Source organism: Hyperoodon ampullatus (genome assembly GCF_949752795.1).
Source record: "Hyperoodon ampullatus genome assembly, chromosome: 2".
Classification (NCBI taxonomy): Eukaryota; Metazoa; Chordata; class Mammalia; order Artiodactyla; family Ziphiidae; genus Hyperoodon; species Hyperoodon ampullatus.
Window position 1 is genome coordinate 559,124 of NC_136915.1, and position 23,500 is coordinate 582,623.

At 60.3% G+C, this 23,500-nt stretch overlaps 1 protein-coding gene across 1 annotated transcript; it reads left to right on the forward strand.

The window, feature by feature from the left end:
• Nucleotides 1-4,736: 4,736 nt before the first annotated feature.
• On the forward strand, nucleotides 4,737-23,005 carry LOC307067525 (ATPase family AAA domain-containing protein 3; the record flags this gene model as incomplete). Its single annotated transcript, XM_079724977.1, has 16 exons — nucleotides 4,737-4,938; nucleotides 8,272-8,348; nucleotides 8,968-9,069; nucleotides 9,200-9,259; nucleotides 9,730-9,799; nucleotides 10,012-10,177; nucleotides 10,347-10,416; nucleotides 10,801-10,956; nucleotides 11,468-11,524; nucleotides 11,705-11,830; nucleotides 12,017-12,141; nucleotides 13,215-13,266; nucleotides 13,591-13,661; nucleotides 14,469-14,636; nucleotides 15,678-15,786; nucleotides 22,195-23,005. 16 exons carry the CDS (start codon nucleotides 4,737-4,739, stop codon nucleotides 22,339-22,341), a joined length of 1,758 nt encoding a protein of 585 aa, XP_079581103.1. The 3' UTR covers nucleotides 22,342-23,005.
• Nucleotides 23,006-23,500: the final 495 nt, after the last annotated feature.

A 23,500-nucleotide genomic window follows, 5' to 3' on the forward strand; every position in this document is an offset into this window, starting at 1 on the left:
CCCCTTCCCTCTACATCCCCTGACTCGCAGGCCCTGGCTCCGTGGTCCACTCTGGGTCTGGGGCCCAGGCTGAGGCCTGCGGGGACTTACACGTGCCACTTCCTAAGGCAACTACGAGCTTCTGGGAGCACCTGAAAGTCAGAAAGGGCCGTGCAAGAGGTTATGATCCACATGGCAGCCCAGGTCCATGCGGCAGGAGTGGGCCAGGCGGGGGAGGATCCTGGTGCTTCTAGGGGACCCCAAAGGGAGGCTCCTCTGGTGATGCTGGGCGAGCACAGTTCTCACACCCACGAAGGTCGCTGCTGCTTCCTAACTTGACGAGGAGAAGCTAAGGATTTCCCCAAGGCTGCATGTCACACTCACCCCGTGTGGGGTCTTCCCTGCAGCCCAGGGCTTGCCCGACGGCAGGGAGCTGCGAGGGCCAGGTAATGGACAAAGGCTGTCTGTGAGAAGGCCAGATGGCTGCTGGGTCTGGATCAGGTCTCCGGAGGTGGGTGTCCAGAAGTGGATGGTGCAGCCACTGGTAGCTCCCTGGAGCATGAGCTGTTACCATGGCGACAGAAAGACATGGTGTCCGGCTGCTGTGTGAGACGTGTGTCCTCACAGCCTCCTGCTGTGGTGAGGGGGCAGCTCAGGAAGCTTGAGGCGGACAGCTATGTGTCTGTGCTTTTCTTCTGGGATGAAAAGTTTTCTTCCAACATCCATTAAAACAAAAATGCCAGTGGAAGTCATAGCTCCCCCTAGAGGTGAGTGTGGTGAGGAGGGGCCCCCGGGAGACCCTCCCCTGCAGGTCCCAGTCCTTGGGTGGGAGGTGGAGAGGGCAGGGTGTGCTTCTGGCTGCTGGCCGCCGGCAGAGGGCTCCCGGGCCGGAGCCCTTCTTGGGAAAGGAGAGGGCTGAGGTCTCCCAGGCAGGGGCGGGGTGGGGCGGTCGGGAACCCTGTTCACTGACATGTTCTCACCAGGAGTTAAAACTCCTGCCACTCATTGCTTATGTTTCAGAAGTGTCCGTGAATGCACCCATGACAAATCATATCGTCCTAGCCACAGACACTAAAGCCTCGCAGGAAGGACAGGCCCCCATCCCCACCGGGTGCGTGCACGAGCACGGGGAGAGCAGTGGGTGGCCAGCGGCTTGCCTGAGCCCCTGACCACAGTGTCCACAGGAGCGGAGGCCATGACCACCTGGCTCTGGTGCCGCACGTGGGGTGCACAGCACTTCCCAGGGGAGGGGGTGAGAGCCACGAGCTTCTCAACTCGCTGTGGGCCTGGGGCCCTGGGCAGCTCCCAGTCCCACTTCTTCACCAGGGCCAGCCCCTACTGGACGTGAGGGCACTGGAGGCCGGCCCCAAAGGCGCCACTGCCAGCCCCTCCCAGACGACCCCGGGGCTCCATCAGTGCCACAGGGCTTGAGCGGCTTGCTTCCAAGGTCTGTCCAGACTACGCAGCTGACCCCACTCTTCTCCTGGGAAGGCAGAGGTCCCAGCTCAGCCCTTTAAGGGGCAGGCCAATGCTCACGGCATGTCTCCTGTCCTCAGCGTGGTGGCCAGGCAGCTGAGCGCCTGTGCTGAGGGTCCCCCCACCTTGCGTGTGCCACGGGGGATGGCCTGGCTGTGCGGGCCTTCTGCTGGGTGGGCCTGTCGGTCCAGCTGGTGGGGAGGTGGGGCACGGCTCCAGGGCGGGGGAGAGAGCCGCTGGCTCGGCCGGCTCGCCAAGAGCAAACACGATGCAGGAAAATGAGGCCCTGAGGCTCCGTGCTCCCTCCCCTCCAGCCTCTTCACCCTGGAGCCAGGATGGGAGGAGCTGCAGGGGCCCTACAGCTGCAGAGGGCTTTGGTGGGTAGGGTGGGGACCAGCAGCCGGAGGCCCTGCCCCGGGGGCTCAGGCCCAGGGGGACCAGGCCGAGCCAGCAGCTTTTCTTTCGGCTGGACTGGGGCGCGTGAGTTGGGGTTCCAGAGACTGGAACCAGCCGGTCCTTTTGGAGCCTGAAGAGAGAATGGGAGCGGAAGGGGCCCAGCTGGGTGAGGGAGAGAGATCAGCCCCTGAAGGGCCAACTGTCCTAGGAGAGCAAGACCGAAGAGTGATGCTGGGGGGCTCCAGATTCAAGTGGAAAGGCTTCTGTCCCTGGGAGACACTGGGCAGGTTGGGCAGCTGGCGCTGCAGCCTCAGTGTTGGGAAGTCCTGGGGCCTGACGGAAGGCCCCAGCCCCCCAAGGGTCTGGCCAGATGCCGGGGACTCAGGAACCACACCTGCTGCCCAGGCTCTGGGGGCAGAGTCCTCTGCACTGGGCCTGGGTGGGGCCCACTCTGCTCCTGCTGGCCTGGGCTCTCGGGGGCAGCTGTGTCCCCTCACCCTGGGCTGAAGGTCAGGCTGGAGGCCAAGCTGTCCACCTGCACCTTTAACTTCTGCAGTCTCTCCTCCAGGTCTTCAAAGCTGGAGGACTCCTTCAGAGAAAAAAAAAGTCCTGTGGGGAGGGGGGATGTTGGGGGAATCCCGTCAGCAAAACAGCACAGCATGGGCGGCTGAGGACCCCGCGTTTGTCAATTAAACATGAACACGTCAGGTAGAAAGCATCATCCTAATTCCGTTTTATTAACTTAGTGTCTTTAGGAAAGCTGTATCTGTCCTGCCTAGTGGCTTCCACCTAAGACTTTAAGTGACAAACACAAATGGACCGGATATCCTGTGTGGTCCATTGGAAATCGGAAAGTGTGAGCAGCACTGCCCTGATGAGGGAACCTGGAAGGAACCCCTCCATCAAAGGGACGGAGTGCAAGCACCTAAATCTTAACAACTTAAGATTTCTGTTTTTTAAGCCAAGTTAAACGAAACTGACTTTTTTGTGAAGCTGACTTTAAAATATATATATTTATTTATTTGGCTGCCCTGGGTCTTAGTTGCAGCGTGTGGGATCTTTTATTTGTTGTTTGTTTGTTTTCGTTGCAGCGTGTGGAATCTTTAGTTGCGGCATGCGGGATCTTTATTTTATTTTTAAATGATAATTATTATTTTAAATTTTTTGTTATTTTTTTATTTATTGTGGCTGCGCTGGGTCTTCGTTGCAGCATGCGGGCTCTTTGTTGCAGCATGCAGGCTCAGTAGTTGGGGTATGTAGGATCTTAGTTCCCCGACCAGGGATCCAACCCAGGCCCCCTGCATTGGGAGCATGGAGTCTTAACTGCTGGACCACCAGGCAAGTCCCTGAAACTGACTTTTTAAACACAGAGCTTTATTTTCAATTATTCCTTGTCATACAAAAGTACACAAGCTTTCCAAATGCTGGCCTGTGGATGGAGCTAGAGAGTTGCCTGTGACCCAGGACCTCACTTCTCTTACCCATTTCTTCTTTATCCAGCGAAGCCAGCCCGGAGAGTTCTATTGGTTGTATGGTTTGTGGCTGGTCTGTAGAGACCTTGATGATGGCCAGTGAGGGACATCTTTGGTTTTTCTCTTGATTTGGGGAAACGAAACAAACAACAAACCCCAGACAGAATTATCTTAGATTTTTTTTCCCCTATATTTCTTCAAGATTAAGATTAAGACTGTTTTCAGTCTAGTGGAGAAACTCCGTATAATACTGGGAACTCAACAAATTCCATCAGGGAAAGAACGCAGGGGCAACTTAGATATTGGCCCAAGAAGCAAACTCGGCTAACTTTGGACACTGGGTTCTAGAGCAACGCTGGCCTCTGCCCATCCTTGTCTCCCTCTGCCCCAGGCGGTCCAGCCTGCACCTTGGTCCCTGAAGCAGGCACGTGGCCTCTGAGGGTTCCCAAGGAGAAACCTCACCAGGCAGTGACCGGAGCCAGGACCCCTGGGCCTTGAGGAGCTCTCCTTCCGCGAGGGCGCCCTCTGTGGGGTCTCGGGGGCTCTGCCGTCCCATACTTCTGGGGTTGCAGAGCTCTGTCCCTTTCCTTGGGAGCCACTTTACCTACAACCACGGACCGCTGAGTTTTGCCGTGACGCCGAAGAGGAGGCTCTTCATTCTACTGACGGTTGCGGGAGATTGGCCGGGGCCGCGCTTCCGCTCTTCCATCATCTCCGTAGCACTGACTGTATGCGCTAGCACCGAGACCCACTAAGCACCGGGCCGGCTTGCCCCGCGCCGGACACGCCCGGCCCGTGCTCCGCTGTCCGAGGGGGCCGCTCAGCCCGCGGCGCCGGCGCCTGCTCTCGGGCCGGGTCCCCGGACCCCCGACCCCGCGCGCGCCCCGGGCGGGGTCCTCCCCCGCCTATCGGCCGCCTCCCACACTCTTCCTCTCGTAGCCTCTCCCTCGGTCGGGACGCCGCGCATCAAGTGGCCTCGGCTCCAGCACTGGCCTCTCTGCGGCCCCGGGGGCCGGAACTCTGTGGGCGCCCATAGCAACGGGGTCAGTGTCGTTGCCACGCGGAAATGACGAACCCAAGGGCGCGCACGCGCCCAGACCCTCAATTTCGTCCCTGACCAACCCCGGTCACCTGGCACCTCGCCCCGCCCCCTGACGGCCTACCCGCCCCCCCACCGAGCCAGCTCCTGCAATCGCTGCAACGGTGCCGTGACGTCACGGTCCTCGCAGCCAATCCGAGGGCCGCGCGGGGGGGGACGTGGACTTCAGGCGCATCCGTCGCCCGGGAGGAAGGGCCACCGCCGCGCCTGCGCAGTCTCTGCCGCCGGCTCGCGGCGCGTGGACCGTTCTCTGCGCCGCACGCGTCCACACGGCTCCGGGTTCCGGCGGCGGCGGCGCGTGGAGCTCGCGAGCCATGTCGTGGCTCTTCGGCATCAAGGGCCCCAAGGGCGAAGGCGCGGGGTCGCCACTTCCCCTGCCGCCCGTGCAGCCCGGGGCCGAGGGCGGCGGGGACCGCGGCGCGGGGGACCGGCCTGCGCCCAAGGACAAATGGAGCAACTTCGACCCGACGGGCCTGGAGCGCGCGGCCAAGGCGGCACGCGAGCTGGAGCACTCGCGTGAGTGCGGGGGGTGGGCGCGGACAGGGCGGCCGGGCGGCGGGCTCGGGGGCACGGTGGCCCTTAGTGGTCTGAGGGATCGAGCGGCGAGTGGCCGTCGGGGGGAAACCCGTCTCCAGCGGTAAGCCCGCCGGAGCCACCCTGCGTGCAGGGAGGTTCGGGATCCCCTGACCCTCTGGCATCTTCCCAGTTGCCACGCGTCCTTCAAGTGGGGAAACCGGTGCCTAGGGGACTCAGAGGGTACAGGCAGCAGCTGGCAGGGCTGCACCCTGGTCTCCAGTTACCGCCTCTTGCCGTCTGCACGTGGAACGGCCAAGGGTGGCCAGGTCGGGGATCCGTCCGTGGTGGTTGCTCGGCAGTTTTCCGCTTAAGAAGGGAGACGTGTTTGACGGTTGTTGGTCTTAAGAGAAATAAAGCAGGTTTGCATTTATCATTGGAGAAGGTTAGCGTTCAGGTAGGCCCAGGTCTATAAAGCAGCCCTGGGCCAGTTGATGACCTTCCTGACCCAGGCCCTCAAGACATCAGCGGTGAGTGTACCTTCACTAAGCCCATGGGTTTTTCTCACAACCTTATTTTTTCTTGTGGCTTTAACAGTTTGTGTCAAGATCAAGATTAAGAGTCTGGAATATTAGCACATGCTGAGTAGATAACAGCTGAAAGAATACAGTGGCTCTTAAACTTTTAAGCAGAGGTTCTCTATTTTCAAAGAAGGCTTTATAGAGCAGTCTTGATGTGAGCAGAGGTGAGCACAGTCTTCCTGTCTGGGGAGGGGGTGGCCTGGCACTTTGTGGCTCAGTCCTCGCCTTCCCACTGGGGCCACGAGAACGTCCTGGGCAAAGGTCTCCAGCCTTTCTGGTTCTCAGATCCTGGGAGGGACATTCAAAACATGTGGATATTTGGGCCTGGGCCCAGAACAGCCTGTTTCCTTAGGCCTAGCTGGAACACTCCCCTCCTCAGAGTGGGTATTAAGTATATTAGATGTATTAGGTTTACAAGATAATTTCAGTCATCACGTGATGATTGAAGAGAGGCTTGCAGAGGAGCTTGAGAGACAGTGGTTGGGCTTCAAGAAACCTCAGATGACGACAGACTTCTGACACGAGACCTAATTTCTTAGGTTTGTTGGGGGGTGTTGGCCCATTCACCGTGCCCAGAATTTCAAAGTTTGCCTCCTTTTGGAACGTGAAGGCTGACTCCTGGCCTCTGAAAGCCACACAGTTGTACAGGCCGGTGTGAATAGCCTTGGGTGCGTCTGAGGGTAGCAGCGACTTCCCGTCCGCTCCTGCCTGTGAATTGCTCCCAGGTCTCCTGCACCGGCTGCCCCAGAGCTCTTGCCCCAGGACATTCTCCACCTGGGTCCCCAGAGCCTTGACCTGTGCTCCCCCATTTCCCCACCAAGCAGCATCTCCTGCAGAGTCCCCAGCTACCACCACCTAGAGGCATGGTCCACCCCACTGGCCTCCACATGCGGTGATACTGTCTCAAGTGTGGACCTACTTCATTTTTGTTCCTGCCATCCTTCCTGGCTTTTCTGCTGGCCAGTGGGGGAGGTGTCACCCTGGGCTGCCGCCCCGTCTGTCCCCAAACCCTCCTTCCCAGGGTGCCTCAGCCCCTTCTGTCCTTAGCCCCTCTGCAGGCCTGTCTTCTGGAGATGCTCCCAGTTCACAGCCGGAGTGCCTGCCCTGGTTGGCCTGTACCCGCGCTTGTTCACCTCACTGCTCTCTCCACGCAAACCAGAGATGTCCCCAGCTGCTTCTTACAGCCTGACCACCGTCTGTGTCCTTCGGGGCCCAGCCTGATGCTACCCGGTTCCCCAGGCTTCCCAGGCCCTCCTTGGACGCCAGAGCAGCACATTTGGCCTTGAGCTGTGTGCTCCATGCGCGTACAGGGTGCCTGCCTGTGGTGGGTGCGGTTAATGTGGCGGCTCGCACATCTCTCAGTGCAGGACGACTTCTAGGTGACAGTCATCATTGTCAGCACTGAGGTCGTAGCTTGTGATTAGGGGGCTCGCGGGTGCCTGCGCTGAGCGATGACGTGCTTTCTCCACCTCACTCCACGGGTCGGGCGAGGGAGCGCCCTGCCCCATTGGCAGGCAAGTGCTCGGCGCGGTCAGCCTACCTGCCAAAGGTCACGGCGTGAGTAAGCAGGCCAGCTGCAGGTCCTCCCCAAACTCTGAAGCCAAACCACGGGCCCCAGCCTACCTCAGCCCTAGAGCTTCCACCACAGGCCTAACACGTGCTTGGAGCCGGCGAGCCCCAGGGGTTACACTGTAGTCAGTGACGCCGGTGCTGCAGCTTGGGGTCCTGGGGTCTGCAGCTTACCTTGAAGGCCTCAAAAAATAAGAGAGACTGTGGTGGGGGGCTAGAAGGGTGGACGTGTGGGCAGCAGCCTGGGAGCGCGATAGCATCAGGGAGGTGGGCTCGTGGGGTCCCAACCTTCTCTCCGTGCTTTTATGTGTTAGAAAGCTTTTGTAGTGAAGCGTGGCGCACAGGAGAACCGTGTCATCACGGATCTGTTAGAGAGGCCCGACGTGCAGGCTTTTTTAGCGAGGAGAGCAGCGGACACCCACGTATTTCCACATGTGAATTCCCCTGAGGAAGAGAATACACCTGGAAGATGTCAGTCACACACACTCGTGTTTCTAACATGTGGCCTGTGAAGAGCTGTCAGCCTGCGTGCATTGGCTTCTTTCTGGGTTTTGGTGTTTTGTTTTGTTTTGTTTTTTAAACACTTATTTATTTGGCTGCACCAGGTCTTAGTTGCGGCATGCGAACTTGTAGTTGTGACATGTGGGCTCTAGTTCCCGGACCAGGGATCGAACCCGGGCCCCCTGCACTGGGAGCGCGGGGTCTTAGCCACTGGACCACCGGGGAAGTCCCTTCTTTCTGGTTTAATCCTCGTTTGCCCCTTACTCACGTTCTCGCCTGCCTGTGCTCGACTGTCTGTGAATCAGTAACAGGTATCAGAGGCTCAGAAAAAATGTTTGCACTGGAAAAATAAAGGACATTCTAGCCACAGGCTTGATTTTTGTTTAATGGGGAAACGACCACCATGTTGACCCTCCTGCTGTCAACAGGCGGGCGGGGGACAGCCTCTCTGATGGAACCCTTTGGAGTGTGACAGTCCCTTGGGGGCAGACCTCGCACACACGCTTTCCACTGGGGATGGAGCGTACACAGGTGGCCCTTAGAGGGAGGGGTGGCTGAGCAGGTCCGACCAGGGTGGCCACGCGTGCGCTGAGGTCGAGGTGGGCTGTGGTGTCCCCGAGCAGCCCCTGGCACTCGTGAACACTCGCCCGGTGTCCTGATGCCCACACACCTGCCCCCGCTGCAGGACACGCCAAGGAGGCGCTGAGTCTGGCACAGATGCAGGAGCAGACGCTTCAGCTGGAACATCAGGCCAAGCTCAAGGTGAGTGTGGGTGTGGTGCTGGCAGAGGTGGGCTGCAGCCCCGAGGCTGAGGGGCCCCCGGACAGACAGAACATGGGCGGTGGGTGCAGCACCTCCCTCTAGGATTTGAGGGAAGCGGGGATCAAAGACAGGTGTGTGGCCTGAGTTTTGCACAGAACTATCTGGAAGGGCAGATGTGGGTGAGCAGTCTGGTCTCTCCGAGGGGGGACTCCTGCCATCACTCTGAGCACCTAGTGAGCGAGCGTAGGAAAGGCACAGGCTCTACCCTCCACCACGGGCTGTTGTGAAGCGAATCAGAAGGCGAGCACGTGGCATGAGCCCAGCGGAAACGGTGTAGGGGGCTGGGGGAGTGACAGGCGCCCCAGGAGACCGTCTGGCTGCTTTGGGGCCTGGCCCTGTCCATTTTCCTGGCTTCTCTCTGCCTGTGGGTCTGGGTCCTCCCGGGCCTAGGTGAGGCTACAGCTGAGCGCCCACAGGCCTGTGGGGTGCAGACCAGGCTCCATCCCTGCCCGGGGGCTGCACAGCCTGTCCGGCTCCTTTGGGGCCCACGCAGGGGAAGGGCGTCGGGGCGGGAGGCCTGTCCGGGCCCTGGGCTCAGGGCGGCTGGTGTGTGGCGCAGGAGTACGAGGCCGCCGTGGAGCAGCTGAAGGGCGAGCAGGTCCGTGTGCAGGCGGAGGAGCGGAGGAAGACCCTGAGTGAGGAGACCCGGCAGCACCAGGCCGTGAGGAGGCGGGGCCGGGGAGGCAGGGCTGGGGAGGCGGGCGCTCCTCGTGCCCCGCGCCCGCGGAGTCCCACCCTGGACCTCGGCTTCTGTGCCTGGGCCGTGTCCACACCGCCCTTTCCCTCCCCAGAGGGCCCAGTACCAGGACAAGCTGTCCCGGCAGCGCTACGAGGACCAGCTGAGGCAGCAGGTAAGCCCTGCCCGGCTGCCTGTCTTCCCCGAGGGCGTGGACGTCCCTTGGGGTGGGTGGGGGCCAGAGTCTGGGGTCCGCCTGGCAGCAACCACTGTGTTGGAGGGGTGGGCATCTGCCCGCGCCGCCCCGAGGGTCTCCTGGGTGGGACCCTGACTGACAGGTCTGCGGGGGGCATTCAAACGTCGAGCCTGTTGTGGGCATTTTAGCGTTTAAATTAAACAGTCCAGCAGAAAGCCTGTTTTGTGAGGACAGCTGTGGGTCAGGGCTGCTCTGGGGCCGAGCTAGGCTGGGGGCGCGGCTCCTGCATCGGGCCGTGCAGCCTGCAGGCCTCAAGGTGACCGTCCCCTGGGGTCGGAGCCCCTGGGGCGATGGGGACATCTCTGAGGCCGGAGCAGCTAACCTGTTGGTGGGATGCTGACCGTTTCCTAATCTTGAAGCCCTTCCCTTCCCCCGTGCCTCCTATTCAGCAACTTCTCAACGAGGAGAACTTACGAAAGCAGGAGGAGTCCGTGCAGAAGCAGGAGGCCCTGCGGCGAGGTAGGGCCCCGGCCTGGGGGGAGCCCCTGGGCCCAGGGCCACGGGCCTTGCTTTAGGTCCTTCGCTTCCCAAGCAGCATGAAGCAGCGGGCGTGCTGAGACCCTTGGGAGAGCGGGGTCGGGGGGTACCCTGGGCTTGCTCTTCATCCCCAGCCCTGGGTCGGGGGGCCGTGGGCCGCAGGCTGAGCGCTGCTGCCCGCTCTCCCTGGGCAGCCACCGTGGAGCGGGAGATGGAGCTTCGACACAAGAACGAGATGCTACGGGTGGAGGCTGAGGCGCGCGCCCGGGCCAAGGCTGAGCGCGACAATGCTGACATCGCCCGCGAGCAGATCCGCCTGAAGGCTGCTGAGCACCGCCAGACCATCCTGGAGTCCATCAGGTGAGGACGTGCCCAGCGGGCATACTCTTGCCCCTTCCCCTGAGCAGGCACCCCACTACTCCCCTGGCCGGTCCTTCTGCGGTGACTTTTGGGGCTGACCTTGGAGCCTGGGCTAGGCGCACGGGCACAGCCCGATTCCTTCCCGGTCATGCCACTGCTTCCCCTGCAGGACGGCTGGCACTGTGTTTGGTGAAGGATTCCACGCCTTTGTGACAGACTGGGACAAAGTGACAGCCACGGTAAACAACGCTGCCGTTTTCCTTGTGGTCTGTGTCACGTGTCGGGGCGTCTGCTGGCCGTGAGAGGCGCCTGGCGCTCTGAGCGTTCACAGACCTACGGCTGAGGCGGTCGCTGCTCCCGCACCCCCCACTGCCACTGGAAAGCCACAAGTGACGCAGCCTTTGGGTTTGGGGCGCTCGGAACAGCTCAGTGTTGGCCCTGGTGGGGCTGGGAGAAGGGTGTGGGAGGGGTGCCGGGCGTCCGTTTCATCTCCGCACCAGTGCCTGAGGCCCTTTGGAAAGGTACTGGTGGGGCCCAGCTGAGACTCAGGGAGCTGGTGGGGGAGCCCCTCTCTTCTGCCGGGGACGGGGTGGGCGCCACCTGCCTCCTCTGCCCTGTTCCAGGTGGCTGGGCTGACGCTGCTGGCCGTTGGCATCTATTCCGCCAAGAACGCCACGTCGACCATAGGGCGCTACGTGGAGACCCGGCTGGGGAAGCCGTCCCTGGTGCGGGAGACCTCTCGAATCACGGTGCTGGAGCTGCTGAGGCACCCCGTGCAGGTAACCGCGGGCCTCCTGGGTCCGGGTGGCCTTACAGCCGAATCACACACGTGGCCCCTTCCCCTTTTTACCCAAATACTGCCCTGTCCTCCTGCTCGCTGATTGGCATTTGGCTTTTTCTTCTTGATGCTGTCCCTCTGGCCCCGTGGCGTCAGCCCTGTGGGGACCCGCACACTGGTCCGCTCCGTCCCTCCGTGGGTCTGTACACATGACCGTCCCCCTGGGTGGACTGGAGGTTGTATACAAACTTCTGGGGCTCCAGCAAGCCATCTTCCCGTAAGAGAAGTTGCTGGAAGCAGCCCGGTGTCGGCTGCCTTCCTCGAGGGGAGCCAGGCTTCGGGCCTGGCAGGGGTGCTGTGCACCCACGGGCCGCGCTGTGGGCCGTCGCTAGAGGTCAGTGTCGCCGACAGTCTCCCCTGCCGGCCTTCTCCAGGAAAGCTGGTAACGCGTGTTCTGGGGTGGCTGCACCGTGGGCGCCGCCGTTGACTCTGATACCCCCCGCGCCCCGCAGGTCAGCAGGCGGCTCCTCAGTAAGCCTCAGGACGCGTTGGAGGGCGTCGTCCTCAGCGTAAGTGGGGCTGCCTATCCCTGGGACCTTCCCGCCCGGGCGGGGCTCCTTGACCTTCCTGGAGTCCGGTTTGCTGGCTGAGCCCCAGCTGGGGAGAGGCGGCCTCTCGCACAGACCCAGGCACTCAGGAGGGATGGACTCAGCAGCAGAGCGTCCCCAAACCTCCGTGTCCCCTGGCAGCCCAGCCTGGAGGCTCGCGTGCGGGACATCGCCATTGCCACAAGGAATACCAAGAAGAACAGGAGCGTGTACCGGAATATCCTGATGTACGGACCACCTGGCACTGGCAAGACACTGTTTGCCAAGGTGAGGGCACAGTCGCTGGGGGCTGCGGAGTCTCACCGGGGAGAGGTGCCGTGGGCAGGGGACACATGGGAGGCGGCCGCTGCCCAGCTCTTCCAGGCAGGGCGTCTCCCTACACGCGGTCTGGCCCCCAGCGACCGGGGAGGTGGGGTGGAGGGCAGATGGTGTTAAAGTGCCTTTCCCACCCAGAAACTCGCGCTGCACTCAGGCATGGACTACGCCATCATGACGGGTGGGGATGTGGCCCCCATGGGGCGGGACGGCGTGACCGCCATGCACAAGGTCTTCGACTGGGCCAACACCAGCCGGCAAGGGTGAGCCGGGTGCCTCCTGGGTGGCCCTGGGGCTCCTGCTGGGAAGGGGGGTGGTGACTTCCCCCACAGCCTGTCCCCAAGGTCCAGGAGCCTCTTGGTCCCAGAGACTTTATTTTTTGCTGCGTTAGGTTTTCATTGCTGCGCGCGGGCTTTCTCTAGTTGCGGCGAGCGGGGGCTACTCTTCGTTGTGGTGCGCGGGCTTCTGACTGCGGTGGCTTCTCTTGTTGAGGAGCACGGGCTCTGAGCGCATGGGCTTCAGTAGTTGTGGCATGCAGGCTCAGTAGTTGTGGTGCACGGGCTCAGTAGTTGTGGCTCGTGGGCTGTAGGGTGCAGGCTCAGTAGTTGTGGCACACGGGCTCAGTAGTTGTGGCTCATGGGCTCTAGAGCACAGGCTCAGTAGTTGTGGTGCATGGGCTCAGTTGCTCTGCAGCATGTGGGATCTTCCCAGACCAGGGCTCGAACCCGTGTCCCCTGCATTGGCAGGCGGATTGTTTTTTTTCTTTTTTCCTTTTTCTTTAAATCTTATTTATTTATTTACCTATTTATTTTTGGTTGCATTGGATTAGGGTTAGGGTTAGGGTTAGGGTTCCTGCATGTGGGCTTTCTCTAGTTGCAGCGAGCGGGGGCTACTCTTCGTTATGGTGCGCGGGCTTCTCGTTGCAGTGGCTTCTCGTTGCAGAGCACAGGCTCTAGGTGTGTGGGCTGCAGTAGTTGTAGCACGTGGGCTCAGTAGTTGTGGCTCATGGGCTCTAGAGCACAGGCTCAGTAGTTGTGGCTCACGGGCTTAGTTGCTCCGCGGCATTTGGGATCTTCCCGGACCAGGGCCTGAACCCGTGTCCCCTGCATTGGCAGGCAGATTCTTAACTACCGTGCCACCAGGGAGGCCCAGTCCCAGAGACTTTAAAACGTTTAACACAAGGGGTCACCAGCCTGTTTTTAGTTACTTTCTCGTGACACTGGCACTTGACACACCCCCGTCTGCGGCCAAGGTCTGGGTCCCGGTGGGGCAGCGCGAGGTTTGGGGTTCCCGTGGGGCCGCACCCTGCCTGCCTCACGTGGCCCTGCCCTTGCAGCCTCCTGCTCTTCGTGGACGAAGCAGATGCCTTTCTCAGGAAGCGAGCGACTGTGAGTGTCCGGAGGCCGCCCTCTGGCCGGGGGAGCAGGCAGGGCGGGCGGGGAGCTGGCAGGGCGGGCGGCCTGGGCCGCGGCGTCTGCACTTCCCAGGAAGGTCACCGGGAACCTGCTCCTCAGCTGCGCTTTCTTCGTCCATTTAGTTTGAAAAGTGGAAGTTTAGCGTCTTTGGAGTCAAGCTTCAGCCTTCAAATTTAGATTCTTTGTGTCGTGGATGAGCGGGGGCTGTGCCTTTCTGCGGAGCCTTTCCTTAGCGCCCCTGTGGCTGCCTATAGAACTCTGGCGTGTGGACCTGACGCTGCACTTTTCTCTGCGCAGGAGAAGATCAGCGAGGACCTCAGGGCCACCCTGAACGCGTTCCTGCACCGGACGGGCCAGCACAGCAGCAAGTGAGGAGAGCCCCGGTGCGGGGGCCGTGGCCCTGCCTCAGCTCACGCGGCTGCCACGGGGCGGCCGACCGAGCAGGCTCACGCCTGACCCACGTGGCCGGATGCAGTGGGATGGCCGGTTGGGCGCCGTGGGGCGTCTGTGGAGCCACGGAGACAATGTGCTGGGGTCTCTGAGGCAGCGCCGAGGGGCACAGGCGCGTCCACAGGCCACTGCCCTGGGCTCAGGCCCTGGGCATTTCCGGCTGCCCATGAGATGCGTTATCAGGGGCTCACCCCACAGCCAGGGGCCCCAGGTCGCAGGTTGCCCTAGGATTGGGCTGGCCCTTCTGAGCCCCCTAACCTTGCTTCTCCATGTGGGTGAGGCCTCTCCAGCCTCCTGCCCGCTGGTGGCATCTAGCCCTGCCGGTCAGCCACGTGGCTGCCACACCAGACCCATGAGCCTTGCCCACTGCAGCTGCTGCCGGCGGAGACCCTACCCCCACTGAGACCCCCAGGGACGTGTCGAGTTCCTGCTGAGTTGGCACCTCTGCTTAGCTGAACCCCAGGCTTCAAAACCCCAGCACTTGGTGTGGGAGGGGCAGGGGTCTGTCTCAGACCTGGGTCCCTGGGTCCCCGTCCCTCCTGCACACAGGGAGGCTTCCATGGCTGGGCCACCCACCAGTCAGGGAGAAGCATGAGCTGGGGCGAGACGGGGAGGGACGGGAGGCAGAGGGCAGCGCCGGTGCAGCGGGGTCTCGTGTGTTAAGAGGCCGCGCGGCGGGTTCGGCCGGCCCGGAGCCCTGAGCTCTCGCCGTGTGCCGGCTGCAGGTTCATGCTGGTCCTGGCCACCAACCAGCCCGAGCAGCTTGACTGGGCCGTCAGTGACCGCATCGGTGAGATGGTCGGCTTCGACCTGCCGCGGCGAGAGGAGCGGGAGCGCCTGGTGAGAATGTATTTTGACAAGTATGTTCTTAAACCAGCCACAGAAGGAAAGCAGTAAGTGTCCCCGCCGCCACGGCTGCTCCCTGCCCGTCCCCCTGCCCCTGGGTTTCACGTGTGGGGTCACGACCGCCCATCACTGGAGGCCCTGCTGCCCCGTCCTGCCTTTGAGACGCTCAGATCCAGGCCGCAGTCAGGCCCTGGCAGTGACGGGCTGTGACGGCCCATTTCTGGCCTTGCTGAGCCCCCCTACTGGGCCCCTCCCCGGCACACAGCGGGGCCCACCAGGTCGGGGGTGCCCTCCCTGCTCGTCCAGGCCCTCTCTCACCGTTGTCGGGAGCGCTCCAGATAAGCCAGCGCTGGTCTATTTGTAACCCTCTCCGGGGACCAGATCTCAGCCCCACCGACCTGGTTCCCGCCTGGCGCTGCCGAGCCGTCTTCTGTTCTGCAGCGGGCTTTGCCTGCCCCTGCCTCCCGTCTGTCAGCTGCCCCCAGGCTCTCTTATCTGGGTCTCTTTTCCCTTTTGCCCCTGGCTGGCCCCAGCCCCCCACCTCCAGCTCTCCATGGCGCATCCTAGCCCAACTGCAGCCTGGACACTGCACGCAGCCTGAGGTTCTGAGGACGTTTTGAGTCTGAGCAGGCTCTCTTGGGCCTTCAGCCAGGCCTGACTGGGCCTGGGATCCACCTGCAGGGGCGGGATTAGGAGTTCGGCTGCTGTCTGAGTGCTGGGCGGGGTCCCTGCCCCCAGGCAGGCGGTGGAGCTGGGAACAGGCCCCCAGAACTCCTCCGTTCTCACACAGAGGCCCCACGGCCGCCCCTGAGCCCAGCATGTGCCCCGCCCAGGCCCCGTCTTGGGCTCCACGAGGAAGGGACATATGCCCAGCAGGGTAGGAAGGTGGAACGGCCAGACCTGGCCCCAGCAGTGGACGTTGGGCAGGGGGTAGCTCATTAAAGTGAGGGGGTCGGACGTGTCCCGCCTGGGGTTTCCCAGCACAGGCTCCTGCTCTCCGTCTCTGTGGGAGCCTGGGTCCCTCACAGGCCTCTGCTCTGGCCCGGCTCCTGCGGGCGCCCAGGCATCACTTGGGAACTCTTTACCAGGCGCTTGAAGCTGGCCCAGTTTGACTACGGGAAGAAGTGCTCAGAGATCGCACAGCTGACGGAGGGCATGTCGGGCCGGGAGATCTCCCAGCTTGCTGTGGCGTGGCAGGTGAGCTGGGGATGCGCCCCGCAGGCCAGAGCCCGGCCGAGCCAGGGGCCCTCAGAGGTGTCGAAAGGTGACTGGGCTGGCACCTGCACCTCCACCCCACCAGGGTGTTTCTGAGTGATTTGCTGCACAGACGTGACATGATGCCCTCCCTTCCTGCCACCACCCTCCTCTGCCCCCCGCAGCAGGGAGGATGGGCCAGGGCCGTCCGTGGCTTGGCGTATTATGGTCCTTCCCATTGTCATTCTGGCCCAGGTCAGACGTGGCCCTCTCAAATCAGCAGCATGGCCGGTGGTCATCAAGCTCAGTGTCTTGGGAACCTGGGCTTTGTCCCAAGCTGGGGCCCAGGACAGTTGGCACAGCAAACTGCAGACGGGTGGAGGGTCCGGGGGACACAGCCTGGGCCAGGGATGGAGCATCTGTGAGCTGTCAGTGGGCTCGTCCGAGGGCTCAGGACGTGAGGAGCCAGGAGGCCACTGAGCTGACGAGGAGGCAGGCGTCTCCTTCCCGGCCCCAAGAGGGAGACCGCTGCCTTCAGGACTGTCTGCGGGGGCGTGAAGGCCTCAGGTGTTCTGGCTTTTTGGATGGGTTTGCTGAGTCCTGAGGGCCTGAGGACAGCTGGACCACGGGAGGTGATTCCATCTTCACCCTGTGGCTCAGGGCACACAGGCCAGAGTGGCCCTTGTCATTCCCAATACCCAGGCTTTCATCTGAAACATCCCAGCAGTGGTTCCACGGGTGCCCAGGGCAGGGAAGCCCATTGACCCCCAGGAGCCTTGGGTGTAGCCATTCAGAACAAGTTTCCCCGTGGTCCTTGCCAGGTGGAGGGTGCTGAGTGGCTCATGTCTGTGGCCACGTGACAACCTGGCCACTGTCAACTTGGCACGAATGCTAAGTAGACATCTGCTTGGATTTGAACGTCCTTGCCCAGATACACAGGGGGGCTGTATTAGTCAGAATGAGCTACGTCATGCTGCTGTAACAGACAGCCCCGGATTGCAATCTCTGTCCTCGGGTGAGTCACAGGCTGCTGTGCTCCAGGCTGGCCTCACTCAGGAGCCAGGCCTCACGAGGTTGGCTGTTTCCACGACCAACAAAGTGGCAAACGGGGTGTCTTAGCCTGGGCGGCCGTGACAAGATGCCACAGCCAGGCGCTTGAACAGACATTCATCTCATGGTTCTGGAGGCTGGAGGTCCCAAATCAGGATGCCAGTGAGGGGGGTTCCGATGCGGGTCCACTTCCCGGCTGCCAGCCAGCCGCCTTCTTGCTGTGTGCTCGTGCAGAGCCCTTGGGGGTATCTTCGTACAAGGACGCCAGTCCTGTAGGATCAGGGCCCCACCCTTAGGACCTCACCCAACCTGAATCGCTTCCTTAGAAGCCCCATCTCCACGTGCAGCCACACTGGGGGTTAGGGCTTCAGCGTGAACTCGGGAGTGACAAATGCTCAGTTCCAGTGGCACCCAGTCCCAGTGGTGGGAAGCGCCCTGGCGCACCTCCCCTCCCCCGCCCTGCCCTCCCAGGGGACAGGCCTGTGTGTGCCTGTGTGTGGAGAGCTGAGAGTAGTGGACCCTGCACGCGCATGGGACGGTGAGCGTCCGCGTGGAGGCCCAGAGCCCGTGGGTGCTCTCCCTGTGTGTCCAGTCCCTGGGCAGCTGGCCCCTGGGCATGTCTGCTCATCCCCACCCCCACCCCCTGCGAGAGAGGGCCAGAATGCCTTGGGGGTCCCACCGCCTGGGACAGGACGCGTCAGCATGTCCCCTTGGAGTTTCTCCCCTGTGGCCCCAGGTGCACGGGGCTGGGCTGCTGTGGTGGCTCCCGCCCACCCTCCTCCTCCCTCGGGGCTGAGCAGCCGGGGACCCGTGCACCTGCTCCCTGAAGCCCACCTGCTGGTGTCGCATGGACCCCACTGCAGCTGCCACCCCCGTGCAATGGTTTTGTCAGTGCAAGTCCGTGCTTCTTACCCTGCAGCTACCTATCATGGGGACCTACTGTTTTTTGTTTTTTTTTTTAACATAAAACTCATTATTTTAACCTTTTTTTTTTTGCGGTACTCGGGCCTCTCACTGTTGTGGCCTCTCCCGTTGCGGAGCACAGGCTCTGGACGCGCAGGCTCAGCGGCCATGGCTCACGGGACCAGCCGCTCCGCGGCATGTGGGATCTTCCCGGACTGGGGCACGAACCCGTGTCCCCTGCATCGGCAGGCGGATTCTCAACCACTGAGCCACCAGGGAAGCCCTGTTTTAACCATTTTTAAATGCACGGCTCTGGCATTGAGCACATTCACGTTGTGCAACCATCACCATCATCTCCAGAACTTTCTCTTCTTCCTGAACTGAAACCCTGTCCCCGTTAGACACTCACCCCCTCCCCCAGCCCTGGCCCCCACCCTCCTGCTTCCTGTCTCTGAGTGTGATTCCTCCAGGGACCTGATGAGGGCTCATACAGGATTTGTCCTTTTGTAACTGGCTTATTCACTGAGCACAGTGTCCTCGGGGTTCATGTGTGTTGGAGCAGGTGTCAGTCTTTCCTTGTTGGGCTGCCTGATACCCCAGAGTGCGGTGGATGGCCCTTGCACACCCATCCAGCTGTGGATGGACACTTAGGCTGTTTCCACCTCTTGGCTGGTGTGAATAGTGCTGCTGTGAATGGGTTTAGCCTTCTTTCAGTTTTGTCGGGCACGTTCTCACAAGTGGAATGGCTGGTCACACGGTAATTCTGCGTCTGCTTTCTGAGGAACCTCCGGACTGTCTTCCGCAGCAGTGGTGCACCTGCGTCCCAGGTTCCCCATGTCCTCGCCGACACTGGTTTCTGTTTTTTGATGGCGGCCACGGGTGTGAGGTGTTGTCTCGCTGTGCTGTTGATTCGCGTTCCCTGATGGTCAGTGATGCTGAGCGTCTTGTCATGTGGCTGTTGGCCATGTGTGTGTCTTCCTTCGAGAAAGGTCTGTTCGAGTCCTTTGACCTTTTTTGAACTGGGTTGTTGGAGGTTTTCTTGTTGTTGAATTGTAGGGGTTTCTTATGTATTCTGGATATTAACCTTGTATCAGATAGTAATTTGCAACCATTTTCCCCTTTTCTGCGGGTTGCCTTTTTTACTCTGTTGATAGTGTCCTTTGAAGCACAAAAGTTTTTAATTTTGATGAAGTCCAATTTTTATCTAATTTTTTCTTTTGTCACCTGCTTTTTACTGTCAGCCAAAAAGTCATTGCTAAATCCAATGTCTGGAAGCTTCTCCCGTCTGTTTTTGTCTACGAGGTTTATAGTTTGGGGTCTTATGTTTAGATCGCTGATCCATTTAGAGTTGATTTTTGTATATAGGGTACAACTTTGTTCTTCTGTATGTGAATATCCAGTTTTCCCAGCACCATTTGTTGAAAAGACTGTTGTTTCCATTCAGTGATCCCAGCATCCTTGTTGGAGGTCACTTGACCATATGTGAGGGTTTATTTCTGGGCTTTTTGTTCTGTTCCACTGGCCTGTGTCTGTCTTAGTGCCAGTACCACACTGTCTTGATCACTGTAGCTTTGTAGTAGATTTTAAAATCGGGATATGTGAGACTTCCAACATATTCTTATTGAAGATTGTTTTGGCTGCTTGGGGCCCCTTGAGATTGCATATGAATTTTGGGGTGGATTTTTTTTTTCCTGCAAAAAACATCATTGAAATTTTGATAGGGATTGCATTGAATCTGTAGATTGCGTTGGGTGGTACTGACGTCATAACAACGTTGTCTTCCAATGCATGAACGCAGATATTTTTCTATGTTTTCACGTCCTTAATTCTAGCAACATTTTCTAGTTTTCAGTGTACAAGGCTTTCACCTTCTTAGGTAAGGTAATTCCTAAGTATTTTATTCTTTTCGATGGTGTTGTAAATAGAATTGTTTTCTTAATTACTTTTCCAATTATTCAGTGTTACTGTGTAGAGACACAAATGGTTCTGTGCATTAATTTTGTGTCCAGCAACTTTGCTGAATTTATTACTTAGGGTTTACTGTATATAGTAAGATCATATCACCTGCAGACAGTTAATTTTACTTCTTCCTTAACAGTCTGGATGCCTTTTATTTCTTTTTTTTTTTTTTTTTTTTTTTTGCCTGATCTGTCTACAATTTCTAGTGTGCTCTGTTGACGAGAAGTGGTGAAAATGGGCATCCTTGCCTTGATCCTGATCTCAGAGGAAAAGCTTTCAGTCTTTCACCATTGAGATGATGTTTGCTGATGTTTTCTTATATGGCTTTTATCAGGATGAGGAAATTTCCTTGTATTCCCAGTCTATTGTTTGTTTGTTTGGCTGCGCTGCACGACTTGCGGGATCTTAGTTCCCTGACCAGGGATCATACCCGGGCCCTCGGCAGTGAAAGTGTGGAGTCCTAAGCCGTGGACTGCCAGGAAATTCCCCCTTGTTTATTGTTTTCATCAAGAAACGGTGTTGAATTTTGCCAAATGTTTTTCTGTATTAATTGAGACGATCAAGTGGTTTTTGTCCTTCATTCTGTTAATTACTTACCTAGGTTGATATTTCCCTAGGTGAACCATCCTTGCACTCCAGGAAAAATACCCCACTTGGTTGCGGTGTACCAAGTTTGGTTGTTAGTATTTCGTTGAGGGTTTTGCATCAGTTTTCACAGAGGGTCTGGGTCTGTGTGGTGTTTTGTCTGGTTTTAGTATCAGGGTGATGCTGACCTCAGAGTGAGTTAGGAAGTGTTCCTTCCTCTCCAGTGTTTGGAAGAGTTTGAGAAGGATGGGTGTTAGTTCTCCTTTAAGCTTTTTTCAGTGAATTTTTTTGTTTTTGAATAATTCCAGGTTCACAGAAAAGTCACAAGGCTAGCACAGCTCCCTCCACACTGTGGCCGTCTCACCACATCCCTCGATTCCACCTCAGACGTGGTCTCTCCCAGAACCCACCCAAATGCCCATGACATTCAGTCCTCCTGTCTTGGGCTTCTCTGGGCTGTGACAGTTCTCAGACGTCCCTTGTTTCTGACGATCCCAGCAGTTTTGAGGAGTGCTGTAGGACGTCCCTCGTTGGGTCTGTCTGATAGCTTTCTCATGAGTGGACTGGGATTGGGGGTTTTGGGAGGAGACCAGAGGTGAGGGCCCCTTCTGGTCACATCGTATCGGGGGCAGCAGACGTCCACACGACATCACAGGGATGTTGGCCTGGATCCCCTGGTTACCGTGGTGCCCACCTGGCTTCTCCGTGGTCAAGTCGCCACACACCCTCTACCTCCCCCTCCCACCAGGGACCCCCTCTGGCTGCCACCCCACCTCAGCTGCTTTGCAGAACTCGGGCTCCTCACGGGAGGCCTCAGGGACGGCCCCTCCCTCCACAGCTTCAGCCAGGCGCTGAGGACAGCCGTGTCCCATGGATGGGGCCAGCCTGGGGGAGCAAAGTGACTGGTCATCTCGGATGGTGGGAACTTGCTCCCTGTGTCCTGCGTGGGCTGAGGCTCCTAGGGACCTAGAGAGAAACAGTGGGACTGGCTTGGGCTCCCTGCTCGGTGGACACCTGACACATGTCAGAGCCACAGGCTGGGTGACGGGAAGCAGATGGGGCACTGGGTCACCCAGGAGGCGTGCAGCCTGGCCAGAGGTGACCTGCCTTGGCAGCTGAAGTGCTGTGGACCACACTGGGGCCCGATGAGCCGAACTTTGGTTACCCTGCCCACTTGCACAGCCGGGGAGCCTGGGCATTGCGGGTGCAGCGTGCCGCCGGCAGCCTGGACTGCAGCAGCCCGCGGTTCTGGGAGAACCGTCTGCAGACGGTGGGGCCCCGGGCGCTCTGCGTGGAGGGCAGTTGGGCTCCGGGGGCTCTGCCTTTCCTCGGTGTCTGCGTGGCCCGTGGAGGTTCTGTTGGCTGCTCCCTGGCCCTGTGCGCGGCCCTGCTGTCCACGGGGGCAGGGCCCTCCGCTCTGCGGCTGGGGGCTGGGCTGCTCCCTGACAGCGGGCCTCTGGGTTTCTCTTCTTCGAAAGTCACTGAGAAAACCAGTGGAGCAGGCAACACTGGCGCCAGCCGGGGACGCGGGCAGGGCCCCAGGGGTTGCAGGGATGGCGGCCGCTCTGGGCTGCAGGGTCGCCTGTGAGCACGTGTGTGCTGCCGCATGTCGGCGTGCGCCTTCTGCTGAGCGGCCAGGCCCCTCCTGCAGCTGAGCGCAGGCCCGGGAGGGCAGCCCACGCTGTGCCCCCACCTGGCCCTGCCCCAGAGGAGTTGGGTTCTGGAGGGCATCTCCATGGTGGGTGGCAAGTGTAGCAAGGATGGGGCTGGCCAGACTGCCTTGTCCCTGGGTCAGGCCCTGGCCTACACGGGTGAGTGGTGACCGGTGGGCCCTGAGGAGCCTCAGGCTGAGGCCCTTCCCCCACGCGGGCAGCCCCTCTGCTGCCCTGCCTCAGTGCTCTCTTCCCCTGCCAGGCCATGGCATACGCCTCTGAGGATGGGGTCCTCACTGAGGCCATGATGGACGCCCGGGTCCAGGATGCCATCCAGCAGCACAAGCAGAAGATGCAGTGGCTGAAGGTAGACGGGAGCCGGCTGCTCCCAAGTTCACAGGCCGAGTGAGCCGGGCCTGGACACCTGCAGCACGCTGACCAGGTGGCGTCGCCGAGAAGAAACACCCAGGTGCCCCGGCTCCCAGCGGACGTGGTGACACCACACAGCCGCCCCCGTCCCGGCGTGTGTAATCTTCCTCTGGTCAGGCCCAGGGCGGCAGGGCAGCATTAAAGGCCTCTGCTCAGGACCAGCTGCGCCGTGCAGCCTTGAGGTGGAGTTGGTTCCCCTGACCCCCCAGCCGCCCCCAGGACACTTCTGAGAGACGTGTCCCTCCAAGCCCGGCCCAGACGGGGAGCAGGCACTGTCCGCCATGTCCGGGGTAGCGGCCAAGCTGGCAGCACAGCTTCCCAGGCAGATGCTGCTGCAGCTGTGACCAGCAGTAGGGGGCCCGGCCAAGGGAAGGGACCTGACCTTGCCCAGTCCCTCCCAGGGCCAGAACCGAGCCCACGATGAGCAGAGCTGGCCTCCGTGCAGCCCGGCGTGCCTGCCGCCGTCCTTGGGAGGGCAGTGCCCTTGAGGTCTGTGAAGCCGGGTGCCGAGCACCAGCCCACCGGCCCGCGATGGCCCAGGGTGTGCGGAGTGGGGGTGCTGCCCGGCCCGCAGAAGCCGAAGCTCTCCCGGGTTGGAATTGGGGGTCTTTTTATCCAGAATCTAATAAAAACTGACAGATACGTCTCAGTGTCTGTCTCATGGCTGATGTGCGGTTCCCTGGGTCAGAGGTGAAAAGAAGAGGCGGAGGCTGGAGCTTTCTGGAGAATTTACTGACCAGCAGGGGTGGGAGTCACAGTGAGGCGCCCGACCGGGGCTGCCGCCGCGGGGCTCAGGAGCCTTATTGCTGGGCCCGGGCCTCCCCCGGACCCCTGCCCGCGCCCCCCACTGCGGGCCGCGGACGCACACGCCTCATGCACGTGCTCCCGTGTGCAGACGTGGGCGCACCCAGCTCCCGGCCGTGCTCCCCTCCGGCAGAACTGGCTCCGGCTCCGGAAACCAGACGGACGGACGGAGAGACAGACGCGGGCGCACAGGAAGTCGCCGGTTTCCAGCGGCGGACGTGGTCCTGGGCTGGGCGGGCAGTACCACCCGCGCCCCCGGTGCCACCGTCCCCGCGCCCCCGCCCCGGCCCCACCCCGACCCCCTTTATAAAAAGAAGAGGAGACAGCACCTTCTG